At 33.7% G+C, this 16,476-nt stretch overlaps 1 protein-coding gene across 1 annotated transcript in view; it reads left to right on the top strand.

Moving 5' to 3' along the window:
* Positions 1–10,200: 10,200 nt before the first annotated feature.
* LOC133195202 (uncharacterized) overlaps positions 10,201–16,476 on the top strand; it is a 52,150-nt gene continuing 45,874 nt past the window's right edge. Inside the window, exons 1-2 of the mRNA XM_061331060.1 lie at positions 10,201–10,392; positions 16,034–16,186. Of these exons, the coding sequence (XP_061187044.1) occupies positions 10,201–10,392; positions 16,034–16,186 (345 nt within the window). The remainder of the gene's footprint in view (positions 10,393–16,033; positions 16,187–16,476) is intronic.

Here is a 16,476-nt window from a genome sequence, read left to right as displayed (position 1 = left end):
GAAACCTTGAAGTTGAAAGTGTAAAATGCCGCCAAGTGGAAAGAGGCACTCGAACCCGAATTAAATTAACAGACCCCCGACAGCAAACCCACTACATTGTCATCAAACATGTTAAATTTCTTATTTGATTAATATATTTAATTAATGTATATGTATTCTACATGTATTTATGTATACTCTTACTTACATAAAAACAATGAAACGCAAAAGTACGACAGTCTTAGGACTAATTTAAGGTCGTGTATATATACATACCATTCATGAATATGTCCCAACTAACCCCGTAATGAATACGCCCTTTGTCGCCTGTTGCTCTCACATAGAAAAAAAACAAGCAGTTAAAGAATGCGGGGGGGGGGCACCCCCCCAACTTTTTCTGAGAATATTTTGCTATTGTAAAATTTCCTTTAGAGGCTGGTTGCCCCCCCCCCCCCCGCCCCAACTTTTTGCTGTTGTAAGGTCAAGCACTGTCAAATTGCAGGATTTGGACAGTAAATTAGGTTTTTTATGCCCCCGTATCGAAGATTCAGGTTATATAGTTTTTGCCCTGTCCGCCCGTCTGTCTGTTTGTTTGTCCGCAAAAACTTTAACCGCCCATAACTTTTGATTGGTTGGAGCTATGACTTTCATATTTCATATATGTATTCCTTGTGACAAGACCTTTCTTTGGGTACCATCATATTTGACCTTGACCTTGGAGTTTGGTCCACTTTTGCAAAATTTTATAAGACTTTAACCTTGGCCATAACTTTTGAACACTTGGTGCTTGGGCAATCAAACTTCACATGTGTATTCCTTGTGACAAGACCTTCCTTTAGATACCAACAACTTTGACCCTTTGACCTTGACCTAGGAGTTTGACCTACTTTTGAAAAAAACTTTAACCTTGGTCATAACTTTTGAACAGTTGGTGCTAGGGCTTTCATACTTCACATATGTGTATTCCAAGTGACAAGACCTTTCTTTGGATACCAACAACTTTGACCTTTTAACCTTGACCTAGGAGTTTGATATGTCTATTCCTTGTGACAAGACCTTCATTTGGATACAACCACTTTGACCCTTTGGCTTTGACCTAGGAGTTTGACCTACTTTTAAAAAACTTTAACCTTGGCCATAACTTTTGAATGTTTGGTGATAGGGCTTTCATACTTCGCATATGTAATCCTTGTGACAAGACCTTCCTTTGGATACCAGCAACTTTGACCCTTTGACCTTAACCTTGGAGTTTGACCTACTTTTGAAAAACTTTAACCTTGGCCATAACTTTTAAACATTTGGTGCTAGGGCTTTCAAACTTCACATGTCCATTCCTTGTTCCTTTGGATACCAACAATTTTGGCATTGACTTGGAGTTTGACCTACTTTTAAAAAACTTTAACCTTGGCCATAACATGTGAACGTTTGGTTCTAGGGCTTTCACATTTCACGAACATGTGTATAACTTGTGACAAGACCTTCCCTTGGGGTCCCATTTAACCTTGACCTTGCCGTTTTACTTACTTTTAAACAACTTTAACCTTCGCCATAACTTTTGAACAGTTGTTGCTAGGGCTTTCAAATTTCACAGGTATATTCCTCGAGACAGGACCTTTCTTTGGGTACTAACATTTTGATCTCTTGACGTGGAGTTTGACTTGCATTAGAGAAACTTTAACCTTCGCCATAAGCTGTCATACGGGGGCATCAGTGTTTCACAAACACATCTTTTTTTTTTCTTGTCAGATATTTTTGCAAAGTTCCCCCCCCCCGGAGGCCCGTTGGCTACATTGCTCATCTGAGCTTTTGGATACTAGTAGAAGAAATCAGTAAAGTTTTGAAAAGTTAAAATGTACAAGTGGCCAACCCTACCTAGGAGGAGCAGGGGAGGGGGTCATGATCTGGAAAAAAACTCGAATCTATACTAACTGAATATACTGCCATTTAAGGATAGCTAAAATCATGGATTTAATTTTTTTTTTAAATTGTTTTATTTTCTCCGATATTCCTTTTTAAAAGTCTAGTCTTCTGTAATATCTGTAATATATCAATGTTTAATTGTGACATCAACACCAATGTCATGATTTGAATATTTTTCGAAATGGATATAACTTCTCAAGATTTTGTCTGCTACTATTAAAATAATGTTATGGGGATGTATCACCTACTATGGGGTAGAAAGTTTAGCATTCGTAAATGGAAATATGAACTCTCAAAAATATATCCAAATACTTGATGACAATATTTGGCAGGTTGTTGTTAAATATTTTGGTAATAGTGCATGGTACTTCCAAGATGACAATGCCCCATTATGGCATGCCATCGGTCCAATGAATTTGAAAATTGAAAACATCAGAATAGTGCCCTGTTCACACGGAGATTTTAATTCGCAGTAAATTAATGCGAAGTAAAATGATGCGAATTAAACTAATGCGAATTAAATTGCGTTCACACGACAGCTAATGCGAAGTAAACTAATGCGAATTATAATTTTATTTCTACAACATGGCTATTCAGTGAGGCTATTATGACGTCATTTACAAATCACGTCATATTGTGCAGAGCAGATAATACATTTGACATAATGTCATAGTGTCTGTACACATTTTAGTGATTAACATAATTTTCCTGTGTTTTCCACTCAAAAAATAGCACAAGTACCTATATTTGACAATCAACATATGGCCTGTCACTTAATTCTGCGCTTACGCATGCGTCAAAATTTAATTCGAATTAGCTTCGCTTAGCGTTCACTTGGAGCTAATGCGAAGTAATTTAATGCGCAGTAAACTAATTCGAATTAAACTAATTCACATTAAATTCTTTGTGTGAACGCGGATCAAATTTATGCCCTGTTCACACGGAGAGTTTAATTCGAATTAAACGTAAGTTACTGCGAATTAAATCTGAACCGCGTTCACACGGAGAATTTAATGCGAATTAGTTTAATTCGAATTAGTTTACTGCGCATTAAATTACTTTGCATTAGCCTAGTTCCGTGTGAACGCTAAGCGAAGCTAATTCGAATTAAATTTTGACGCATGCGTAAGGGTAGAATTAAGTCACATGCCACATGTCGGTGGTCAAATATAGGTATTTGTGCTATTTTTGAGTGGAAAACAAAGGAAAACTATGATAATCACTAAAAACTGTACGGACACTATGAAATTATGTCATATGTAGGCCTATGTCTGTTCTGCGTAAGGTGACGTGATTTGCAAATGACGTCATAATAACCTTACTGAATAGCCTTATAGTAGAAATAAAATTTTAATTCGCATTAGTTTACTTCGCATTAGCTGTCGTGTGAACGCAATTTAATTCGAATTAGTTTAATTCGCATCATTTTACTTCGCATTAATTTACTGCGAATTAAACTCTCCGTGTGAACAGGGCATTAATTCGCAGTAACCTACGTTTAATTCGAATTAAACTCTGCGTGTGAACAGGGCATAAAATTCCACAGATAAGTTCCCAGTTGGCATCCCCAATCTCCCGATTTGAGCACAATCGAGAATGTTTGGCTATTAATGAAAAACAACATCAAAAACAGACTTTACCTGATCCACAATGTAAATGACTTGAAAACTCATTATGCCCTGTTCACACGAAGAGTTTAATTCGCAGTAAATTAATGCGAAGTAAAATAATGCGAAGTAAAATAATGCGAATTAAATTTTGTTCACAAGACAGCTATTGCGAAGTAAACTAATGCGAATTAAAATTTTATTTCAACAGTAAGGCAAGGCTATTATGACGTCATTTTCAAATCACGTCACCTTATGCGGAGCAGACCCACATGACATTCTGTCATATTGTCTATACACATTTCAGTGATTAACATAATTTTTCTTTGTTTTCCACTAAAAAATAGCATAAATACCTATATCTGACCACCGACATGTGGCATGTGACTTAATTGTGCCATTACGCATGCGTCCAATTTAATTCGAATTAGCTTCGCTTAGCGAAGTAACTTACGTTTAATTCGAATTAAACTCTCCGTGTGAATTCGCTTAGCGAAGTAACTTACGTTTAATTCGAATTGAACTCTCCGTGTGAACAGGGCATTACATGATTCAAATGGCAGCCATTAAAAAAGTTGACTCATTTATGGCACTATACCATGTATACAGGCCCGTAGGAAAACACAATTTCAGTTGGGGGGGGAGGGGGGCACAGCCATCATTTTCAGTTGAGGGGGCACTATCAACTACCAAAAAATTCCCCGACAAGAAACAAAAAAAAGGTCATCAGACGTATTTATTGAGGGGGCACAACCATAGAGCTCAATGTTTTCTATAGTAATCGTAAAAAAAGCCAGAGTGAGGAATTCTGAAGAAAGTAGCCAGAACATAATTACAACAAAAGCTGGGGACCAAAATTATGATTTGAAGTGTTGGCTGGAACAAGAAGTACCTGGAGCGCAAACTATGCAAAAAGACAATCTTTTCAGCTAAGGTGAGCTAAAAAGAAAAAAATAATTCAAAATTCGATCGGGTTCGAGTACCTTTGCACCTTCAACAGGAGAGGAAACGATGCTTACAATGCTTCTGATTTGGTGTTTATAAATATTATAGGTAAATGCAGCACTACAGAAAAAAGAATGAATGGCACTTGACCAGAAAAATTAGGGGTGTTAATATTTTCTTATTAAGCATTTGCATTACAAATAACAATTGTCCATTTACCACGTTAATCATAATGTTATATGAAATAATAACTTACTATATTTGGCACTCTGTACAGTTTCTTGAGCATAAGGCCACAAAAATTTAAACTTTAGATTCTCGTCCTAATTTGTCTAAAAACTGGGTCGAATTGGCGGATTTTATTTATTGTTATTATTATTATTTTTTTTACAATATTTTCAAACTTTCTTAATCGAGTTAGTTAATGCTTACACTGCCAGGCTAACATAGGGACAACTTTTATTGTTTATTCGTTAAATTGGGGTACTACTAAACAGAGTATGATAGAGTATTTTAGAGTTATGCTGATAAAATTTGATAATTTAATGCAATCGGATTGCTTACAGGGGTGTGCAATTACAAAAATTAGTTAATAGCTCGTCGGGCTAGTGGCAGTAACCAAGTTATTAGCCTGAAGTTGCCAGTCACTAGCCCATTAACTACCAAAAACAATACATGTATAAGTATAACAAAAAGGTAAAAAAAACATTTAAGTTGAAGTGAATAAAACAAATATTGGTTTGCGCTTTGTTATTGTCAGGTACTTCTCCCTATTTTTATCGACTATAATTGTCACTGAAACGACTGGCGATAGCAACACACAATACATATAGGTTAAAACGAATTTAAGATTATGATTTTACAACAAAGTTAATTCGTACATCAATTCAGTCGACGTAAATATACGCATACTTTCGTTTTAAATTTACTAGCCCGACGGGCTAACACAGTATAGATTTATGATAGCCCGACCTCTAAAATTCGTAGCCCCGGGCGTCGGGCGATGGTAATTGCACACCCCTGGTTTATTTATATACATACAACTTAAATAAACATTACTATTAAAAAATATTGCAATATTTACATTTCCAAATATTTTTCCTGAAGATTCTTTGCAAATTAGGAAAAGTTCATGTTCTCATGAACTACCGTGGGATGAGTAGGAATATTAAGTGACCTAATCGAAGTCAAAATATAGTGCAAACTTTCAAAATATAGTGCAAACTTTTTTTATTCAAAGATGATTGTTGAATGACAAAAATATTTGGCAAATCATTAGAAAATTGTGTAAATATATATAAGGAATGAATTTAATTTTGGAGAATTTATGAGGTACATGAACTACAATGCTTCATGCCTGCATATTTATCATGAAGTTAACGCATTTATACACAGTATTTTGAAATCCAGATTAGCTAGATCGGTATAGCAGCTGGGTATATACACCGGAGATAATTTTTTGAGTATTGGTTTGAATCCACCTGGTCCTACACTTTCATACACTTTTAAATTCTTGTCTTTTTATAGACTATTTTATTTTTTTATAGGGTCTTGTGTATTTTCTTTCAATCATTTATCTTGTATGCCTGTTCATTTTTTATATAAAAGACACTAAAGAAAAAACAAACTGTAAATTCCACTGTAACTAAAACACAGTCAAGCAGAACTATACCTCAGTATAGCACAGTTTCTTCAAGGACAAGAATTATTCACTCTGTGTTACTCGATACAGATATTCTCGCCTGCGATGAGCATGAGCTGCGATGAATTTCTATGGTGTATATATATATATATATATATATATATATATATATATATATATATATATATATATATATATATATATAGATATATATATATTATTCACTCTGTGTTACTCAATACAGATATTCTCGCCTGCGATGAGCATGAGCTGTGATGGATTTCTATATGTATATATATATATTCCTTAGAATTTAATCAATTTAGTGTATTACATTTCTTTTATTACATCTGTACTACCAGTTCTTCAGTCTATGCGAAAGACGTCGGACCTGACCGATGTGCAGTGCCTCTGGTCCAATGCGTCTTTTTTTACACCGGACAAGAATGTCCGATGCATCAGTGTCCAGTTTTGAGCATTATTATTTTGATGCGGTATCATTTAAATGTTTGTTACAAGTAAAAAAATATTGCAGAAATCAAAATACGTAAATGAATGTGACTAAAACTGCATGGTCCATCTACAGTATTATGCAGGAGTTATCCCTTAATTGTTAAAGAAAAGCTGTTAAACTAGTAGTCTAATACTCTGTATTTTCACATGTTTCACTTTTTTACATTAGGTTTTTCGGTCTGACAAAATTTGCTTTGATCCTGTGTGTTCATTGATTACATAGGACCATATGTCCTGTGTGGTCCAAAAAACTTTCACATAGACTATAAATATATATTTAGAATACATACATGCACCGAGTCAATAAATTTCAGATCTAAAGTTTTCAAAAGGTATAGGATAACTTAGTATCTACTACTCCTGGGATTTACATGTAATTTTTATAATTTGTATACATTAATGGCATGTTTATTATATCAAAGGAGATGGGTTGTAAAATAAACACATAAGAATATAAAGATTACCATTATTTAGAATGAAAAGTAAGAGGAAAAATCAAAGCAATTTATTTAATTATTAAATGTTATTTACATTTTGAGATAACAAACTCAAAATGTGTTGACAATATAATCATGTTTCATAATTAATGTCAAGGGAAAGGTTCCGCCTATCTCTATACATATTGTAATGAAATGAAAACAAATTATTACATGTATGTAGCTTAAATTCATTGACTGTAATGAAATCAACAAGCTTTTTGTATTTTGTATAGATTAAAACCAATTCTGGTCCTATAGGTCCAAGCTCCATTTATAAAGAAGTGATCCTTTTGGGGTTTTTTAGCGATATTTTTACCAGAAAATTGAAGGTGGCATCTTGATCCCAATTATTATTTTGTTTCAAGAAAATATTACATTGATGAAATCCAGGATTGATACTTTCTCTAAATAATTCAATTTATTCAGGATCTTTAATTGATTTACTTATTTCCTTTTCCTTGTTATTGTTTACTTGTATGTTAATAATCAGGTCTTTTTATTTATTTATTTTCTTCCTTGATTTTTAGCTCTACTGGTCAGAGACCAGAAGAGCTTATGCGATAGTACTGTGTCTGTCGTCCGTCCGTCTGTCTGTCTGTCTATCTAGCTGTCTGTCTGTCCGTCTGTCTGTAAACAATTTTTCAAAATGCTACTCCTCCTACAGTTTTGATCTGATTTCAATATAACTTGGCACACAAGTAGACTACACTAAGATAAATAATTTAGTGCATCAGTTTTTGATTTCAATGAACGATGTTGCCATGGTTACTAAAAATAGAAATTTCTGTGAAATTCCTTTAAAACGCTACTCCTCCTACAGTTTTGGTCTGATTTCAATATAACTTGGCACACAAGTAGACTACACTAAGATACATTATTTAGTGCATCGGATTTTGATTTCGATGAACGATGTTGCCATGGTTACTAAAAATAGAAATTTCTGTGAAATTCCTTTAAAACGCTACTCCTCCTACAGTTTTGGTCTGATTTCAGTATAACTTGGCACACAAGTAGACTACACTAAGATACATTATTTAGTGCATCGGTTTTTGATTTCAATGATCGGTATTGCCATGGTTACTAAAAATAGAAATTTCTGTGAAATTCCTTTAAAACGCTACTCCTCCTACAGTTTTGGTCTGATTTCTGTATAACTTGGCACACAAGTAGACTACACTAAGATACATTATTTAGTGCATTGGTTTTTGATTTCGATGAACGATGTTGCCATGGTTACTAAAAATAGAAATTTCTGTGAAATACTTTCAAAATGCTACTCCTCCTACAGTTTTCGTTTGATTTCAGTATAACTTGGCACAGAAGTAGACTACATTAAGATACATAATTCTATTTATTGTTGCATGTTGCAAAGTTTTAAATCCAAGTGCTTCTTTTTTTATACGTACAGACCAGTAGAGCTACAGTCTCATCAGAGACTTCTGGTTTTCTTTCCTGTTTGCATTCTTTTATTTTTCTCCTTTTTTTCCATGCTGTAGAAAAAAATTTAAAAAAAAGAAATCTATATTTTTCATTTTCTTTAAGCGGTCCTCGTGAGGATGTACACTAGGTTGGATAACATGGGGCCCTAAGAAAGTAAGTCATGGCAGGGTAGTACACTCAGACACCAATGTAATGCATGTGTGCAGCTAAGATATTGGAACCCGATGTTAAAAAGAAAATGAAGCGATTATCACTACATGAACATTAATTTAAAAAACTTTGATGTGAATGGGCATGGAAATATGAGTAAAGCAAGTGATAACACTATATAAGTTATAAATAAATTTATATATCGAAAGACTCTTAGTAAGTTGCTAATAAATTTACCAGAAAAAATAAGTGCATATACTCCTCTAAGAGCATAGTGGCAATGACCTGATGTACAATTTGTATATAGTACATTGTACTAAAATTGTCAAAAAGAATATGTCAGTTTATGAATAAGGTACTGTTCAAATATATGAAGTATATGTCAATTTATGAATAAGGTATTGTTCAAATATATGAAGTATATATATATATTATATATATATATATATATATATATATAAAAAGCACTAAAAACCAACAACAAAAGTTCTGGATGCACAGGCTGAAGTCATTCCGCCCTAATGGTATTAACAAACTTAATGACTTCACCAGGATGAACGTGAACTAGACCCAATCCCGAATTGTAACAAACAAGTTCATTCTCTCTATATAACGTAAACTTTACCGTTAATTCGTATTAATAATCCTGGAACAACCTTCCCAAATATTTACAGCTCACATTTTTGTTTATTTCTTTTTTCCGATTTCCAAATTTATAATATATCCAAATTCATATTTCAAAATTGTCCTTCCATATTATCTTTCTTTAATTTCTTTTTATCATGTAGAGTTACGCTATTTTGAGAGAATAAGACAATGTACGATTTACTGTTGGCCGTAATTAATTAGCGATAATTAATTCGTTCAATTATGTAAATCACACTTCACCGAGTACACCCGATAGACCGGACGCAATTCATAGCGCTCCGGATTTCTTTGTTCACAACTGTTTATAAACTCCAAATTAAACATGTAACCTTGTAAATATTTAGTGTTTGGTAGTTTAGTAGTAGTGCTAGTTGTTTTTGCTTCTCTATTTCCTTTGTTTTTATGACTTCTTAACTTTTTTCTTTGTCCTGAGGAAGGGACAGGTTGTCCCGAAAATTTGACAATTATTATTGTTCGTGTCGTTGGTCATTTTTAGTGCTTTATATATATATATATATATATATATATATATATATATATATATATATATATATATATGAGGAAAAACTGCATTTAACACAAGTTTAAATAGATGGCTAAATCATAAAGCTACATGTATATATGTATATAGCTTATTCAAGTTATATATCTGACATTTAAATTAAGAGGTTGTGCTCTGACATGTATATATATGCACTAAGGTGGTAGGTATGATAGACTCTTTTCTATCCACTTATTTGGGGAGGAAATCATCACTTGACCAGTGAATTTTTTTAATTTCAAAAACTCTGAAATTCACCAATGTCTATGTAATTGAAAAGTGCTATTTATTGCCGAATCATTAAAACCTTCTTAATTTGGTTGTTTAGCTGCCAGAATGCCTTCAAAGAAGAAGTATGGAGGTGGACAGCCAGAGGTGTGCATTGATTTAGATGATTCTTTCACACCTTTGGTTGTTTCAGTGGATGTGCCAAAGGTCAAGAAAGAACCCCCTGACATTGGTCCAAAGAGAGAGAGCAGTCCAAGAAAATCCCCTCGTCTTCAGCAAGTCTTCACTGACGAAGATGAGGTATGAAGGAAAGCTTTATTTGCCATCTAGAGAGGGGTTAAAAATTAAATTCAGGAATTACAATTGATCCAAGTTGAATTTTATCTTGATACTCAAAATAATGAAAGACAAATATATATAAAAAAAAAAATCATCATTGCTTTTAAGCAGTGCTAAAAATTGTGAACTTGAAAATTAAAATTCTTGATATTTTTTTCTTGCACACATGAACTTTTTTCTTAAGCTCACCTCAATGAAGTTTGGGAGAGCTTATGTGATACCCTCGGCGTCAGCTTCCCAGCTTGAAGTTTTTGGAGCAGTTATCTTTTTAAGAACTTCTTTGCCCTACATTAATCAGAGATGCATGGAGGATGCTTCTAGTATGTTTCATTGTACTGGTCAAGATTTCAGATGCTCAAATTTCAGCTAAAGAATGACCTGGCTCCGGGGCCATAAAGCTTAAATGAGCTTACATTTGATCTCAGTCTCACTGTACTACTATTAATTTCTTTGGTAAAACTGAAACTGAGATCAAAAGTGAGCTCGTCTAAGTTTTATGGCCTCAGAGCTAGCTTAATGTTTTTGGAGCAGGTTAAAGTTTTGGGAGTAGGTATCATTTCCAAGAAACTATAAGCCCTTTATTGACCAAACTTGCATGGATGATACATCTAAGGATGCACACTACCAGAATGATACATCTAAGGATGCACACTACCAGCAAGGGTCGAAATTAAATGGAAATACTTGAGAAATGCGATTTAAAAACAGAAATTGGGAGTTAAAAGCGACCTGTGGTCGCCAACTTTTGCAAGTAAAAAAACCTGGTCTTTTTAGATTTTTTTTTTTCAGTTTATCCCAGGGATGTGCAATCAGCATTGCCTCACACCTGTGGCTAACATTTTTGGGGGTCAGGCTAGTGATTTTATGCACAGAGGTAGCCCCTTGGGTTGTTAAAAATTGAAATTACCCAAGTAATACATGAAAAACACTACAGGTATTTTTATTCATTTTTTTTGCTATTCAAGAGAGAGAGAGAGAGAGTGAGAGTTAAACTTTAATTTTAAAAAGAATTACCTTAAGACCCTGACTTTTTCAACGATAAACTATTTTTCTTTCATTGTTAGTTGTCCCCTACGTTTGAGCTAGTAACATTTTACTCGGTGTTAGTGATTTTATTGATGCTAATACTACTAGTCTGTGGGCTAGTAGTTGAATTTTTTAATTGCACACCCCTGTATCTATTCAGATTTCATCTTGTATAAAATGACCTAAATTAACTCACATTTAGGTGTAAATTAGTTTTCTACGAAATTATTCAAATAATCCCTATGTTAATTACTATATGTGAAGAAAAAATGCTAGTGAAAGTTCAATATTGCTAGTAAAGAAAAAATCCACTAGCTAAAATTTGCTAGTGGTCAAAAAAGTTAATTTCGATCCCTGACCAGGCTATTTATATTTAAGATTTGCATTTCCTGTGAAGACAAAATCATGGCCGGGGGGGGGGGGGGGGGGGGGGGGGGGGGGGGGATATGGGATCACTTATATATTTATTCTTTCTAATACTATAAGCTGATTTCTGCTTTTTCCTAACCAATATGCTCAGGTGAGTGATGTTGCCCACAGGCCTTTCGTTTCAAATATTTTGAACATCTAATCTATAATTTTTTTTTGCTTAACCACCATGTTTCCTGCATTGATGGCAATTACTGATACATGTATTTTGTTCAGACATATCAAACAGTGCAATAAACAAAATTGCTAAAACAGCATCATGAAAAATTAATTTTTACCTTTTCAAAAGTTGTTTAAGATGTGACTGATGTATGAATATGTAACCATGTTGGTTCAGGATTTCAATTATTTTCAAAACTTCAGGAACCATGTGGGCACCCAACTTTACAAGTTTTACTAGCTCATTGATATTTTATGGTCCACCACTTTCTGTTCATTTCGTAAAAAATCTCGATCTTTTCATATCAAAATCTTTGAGAAGTACTTGAACTTTGCTGTCTACAGTCTTTCATTAGGGCCTGGCAAGGATTTGCGGGTGCCCTATAGTAATCACTCTGTCTGTCCGTCCGTCTGTCTGTCCGTTTGTCATTCTTCCGTCCACAAATTTTCTGTTTTTTTCTGATAACTTTTTTTAGGGTTGACCAATTAACTTCAAATTTTGTATGTTGGTTGAATAGGCAGTAAGACATATTTTGATGCTAATTTTGGTTCTCTGTGTCATCTGGTTTGGGGCTGGGGTGGTGGGGTAGATTCCTTTACTTTATATAAGAGTGAATGGGCAAAGAGAGCTAACTGCTGAGAATGTTCCTATTGTAAACTATGAAAGGCTGCAATGAGTCTTTTGGGATTAATTAACTTCTTTCTTGGAAGAAAATCCAAAGCATTTATCTTTATCTGGCACATTGAGATTAATTAACACTTCCGTCTACAAATGAAGTTTGTTTTGAAGTTAAGGTCAATTCTAAATGATGTTTACATTCTCTGAAATGTGGATTTAAATAATGTTCATACTTTATTTTGGTAAAATACACAATGGGTTATGATTTTATTGAATACTAAAAACAAGATATAGATAAAGATATCTTTTTTATTATTATTTCATATTTTTTTCCTTTCTTTTTTTTTCCTGCCTTATGTAAATTCAAGCATACTATTTATTTTAACAGGTATTCAGATAATAACTTCATTCTATCATTGCTGAAAAAGTTCTTATTGTAAACTTAGAAGAAAAGGTTGAGAGAGCAGTATAATTAATCCCCTGGGTTTGATTATCTTGCTGCTTGCAGAAAATTTTAGAGGGTAATCTTTCTGTCACTTTAAGTTTGATTACACCTTTGTCCACAACTGATGTTTGTTTTGAAGTTAAGGTCAAGCCAGGGTGATAATTGCATTCACTGAAGGCTGGCATTTTAGAAAACACATTCTTCTTTAAAGTGACACTGTGACGGACAAACGGGAAAATTAACAACAGTAGAATTTTTGCATGACACATGCAAATTTTGTTCAGTTCTTGAAGATATTAGGTTTCAGAAAATTACAGGTTTTAAAACCTAAAAAATCGAATTTAATGGAGAAAAATAAAAGTAAAAAAAAAATCTTTGTATAACCCGTCACAAAAATATTGCTTCACTTTTTCCTCTTTATTGTATGCATGCGCTGAAAAGTTGAAGAATTTACCAGGGTTTCAATTTAATAGATATAAATGTCCGATGACTGAGAATTTTGATACAATCTTCAAAAAAGATGATCATAACTTATCCCTTACTTCTGCTTGCCCCAATTCAATGTTGTTTACAAGTTTCACACTAAAAATAAAGGACACATGACCTTGACATTGATGACATTGACGATAAAAACAAAGCGATAGATACAACATTTGTTTTTCCAGCACTTATTTTTGCAGGTTTTTTCTTGCTTTACCACGCAGTTGAGTTGTCGAAACGTTGCTATATTTATATTTCACAGAAATCTTTAGTTTTGTGATACAATTTTCTTAAAAGAAACACATGGTTTTGACTCATTATGTAACTTTAAATATACATTTAATTGAGTTATAGATAAGATGTTTTTTACTGCCTTATATAAATACAAGGAAATTATTTACAGGTGTTGGATATATAGCAGTTGCTGTTGCTTATTTTTCTTTATATATTTTTAAATTTTTGTAATCAAGTAAAATTCTCATCCCCTAATCTGCACCCTTATATTTCTACCCCTCGGCGGGGCCCTTGCTGACTGGTCAGATTTCTAGTTTTTCTGTGGATTTCAACATCACCTGTTTCCATGATTACTTTGATAATTGATACCACATAGAAATAATGACGAGATTCAGGCTCTAGAAAAATGTTTTGTAGGTAGGAAATAGGGAAAACGAAAGTGCGATAAATAGTGAAAGCAAGCTATGGTTGAGTTCCAGAAAAGTTCTGATATTATTCATATTCGCTATTGGCTATTACATACTCAAGATTTGCTTGCACATAGACAAAATTACTTGCATCTGCAAGTGGTTATTTGCAACCCTATTGATCTTGGTACACTTGGGAGTACCAATCTTTTATCCCAGACTCCCCCTATACCACTGAATAAAATTTAATGAGACTTTCATAGTACTCAATACAGAGGGTAGCCATTTTGTTAATGCATCTCCTTCTATATCCCTGAATGAAATTCAGTGGAACTTACAAAAAATTTACATACTGCTAAGAAATGTACCTTTTTGTTATACTGCTGTATGTGTACATAAATTTATGCATTCAAAATTTAGTGCAATAACTAGGTATGGAGTTGTTGGCGAAATCATGAATTAGTGCTATACATGTCCATGCTGTATATTGTATTTATAAATGATTTCTTAGTGGTATTCATGAATTAGCGCATTGTTGTCTGCGCCAAAGCCACTAAAATATGAAGCCCGCTTTTTAAAGTACACATACAGTATTATGGTAGTTGGGGTATCATTTTTATGCCCCGCCATGAATATGGCCGGGGCATATAGTGTTTGTCATGTCTGTCTTCCGTCCTTCCGTCTGTCCTTCTGTCACACTTTGCGTTTAGCTCTGTTCAAAGCTCAATTTCAAAAAAACTATCCAAGATATTTTTATCAAACTTCATATGCTTATAGATATTGATGAGAGCTATTCATCTGCATCAACATTTTTTGACCTTGACCTTTCCTTTGACCTTGACCTCACTTTTCCTAAATTAGTGTTTAGCTCAGTTTTAAAGATACCATTCAAGATAGTGTAATCAAACTTCATATGTTGATACATACTGATGTAAGCTATTCAACTGCATCAACATTTTTTGACCTTGACATTTCTTTTGACCTTGACCTCACTTTTCTTAAATTAGTGTTTAGTTCAGTTTTAATGAAACCATTCAAGATATTTTTAACAAACTTCTTGTGCTGATACATGCTGATGAGAGCTATTCAACTGCATCAATATTTTTTACCTTGACCTTTCTTTTGACCTTGACCTCACTTTTCTTAAATTAGTTTTTAGCTCAGTTTTAAAGATACCATTTAAGTTAGTGTTATCAAACTTCGTATGCTGATACATACTGATGTAAGCTATTCAACTGCATCAACATTTTTGACCTTGACCTTTCCTTTGACCTTGACCTCACTTTTCTGAAATTAGTGTCAAACTTTATATGCTGATACATACTGATGAGAGCTATTCAACTGCATCAATATTTTTTGACTTTGACCTTTCCTTTGACCTTGACCTCTTTTTTCTTAAATTAGTGTTTAGCTGAGTTTTAAAACCATTCATGATATTTTTATCAAACTTCATATGCTAATACATACTAATGTAACCTTTTCAGCTGCATAAACAATTTTTGACCTTGACCTTTCCTTTGACCTTGACCTCTCTTTTCTTAAATTTGTGTCAAACTTCATATGCTGATACATACTAATGTAAGCTATTCAACTGCATCAATATTTTTTCACCTTGACCTTTCCTTTGACCTTGACCTCACTTTTCTCAATTTGTGTTAAAATGTTGCATTACTAATATACCCGTGGCGGGGCATTCATGTCCTATGGACATATTTCTAGTTTGTGATCTAAGTTTCTAAGTACCTGTAGTTGATTTATTGTGACTATGAATTGAAGAACTTACAACCCTTATTTTATTGTCAGGAGGAAGCGAGCTCTGATGGAGATTTTCTATCCTCCTCTGATGAGTACCAGCCAGAATCTGAGGAGGAATATTTGGAGTCTGGGAGTGACCTTTGGGAGGAGAGTGATGACAGTGAACCACAAGAGATCAAGGTCGAAATGGATATAGGTCAGGTAAGTAGTAAACTTCCAGGTAGGACGTTTACCATTCTTAGCACCATTCATGTTTATTCCAATGAAGGGGGAAAACTCCAGTTTTTCATTTCAGTGTGTTTGAAGTCCAAACACACAAAAATGAAAAACTTTGAAAGCTTTAGACAATGGGAAATAAAATTTAAAATATTGTTTGAATTCTTATATTTTTAGCTTACCTGAACTGAAAACATTGTGGCCCATGGGCCTCTTGTTATTAAAGTTTTTGATTATTGATTTTTGATCTTGTAAAAAACATTGATTAACCTATT

The sequence above is a fragment of the Saccostrea echinata genome, unplaced genomic scaffold (genome assembly GCF_033153115.1).
Source record: "Saccostrea echinata isolate AGI-Se365-2 ecotype Australia unplaced genomic scaffold, CSIRO_AGI_Sech_v1 ptg000029l, whole genome shotgun sequence".
Taxonomy (NCBI): Eukaryota; Metazoa; Mollusca; class Bivalvia; order Ostreida; family Ostreidae; genus Saccostrea; species Saccostrea echinata.
This window is presented reverse-complemented; position numbering and strand designations above follow the sequence as displayed.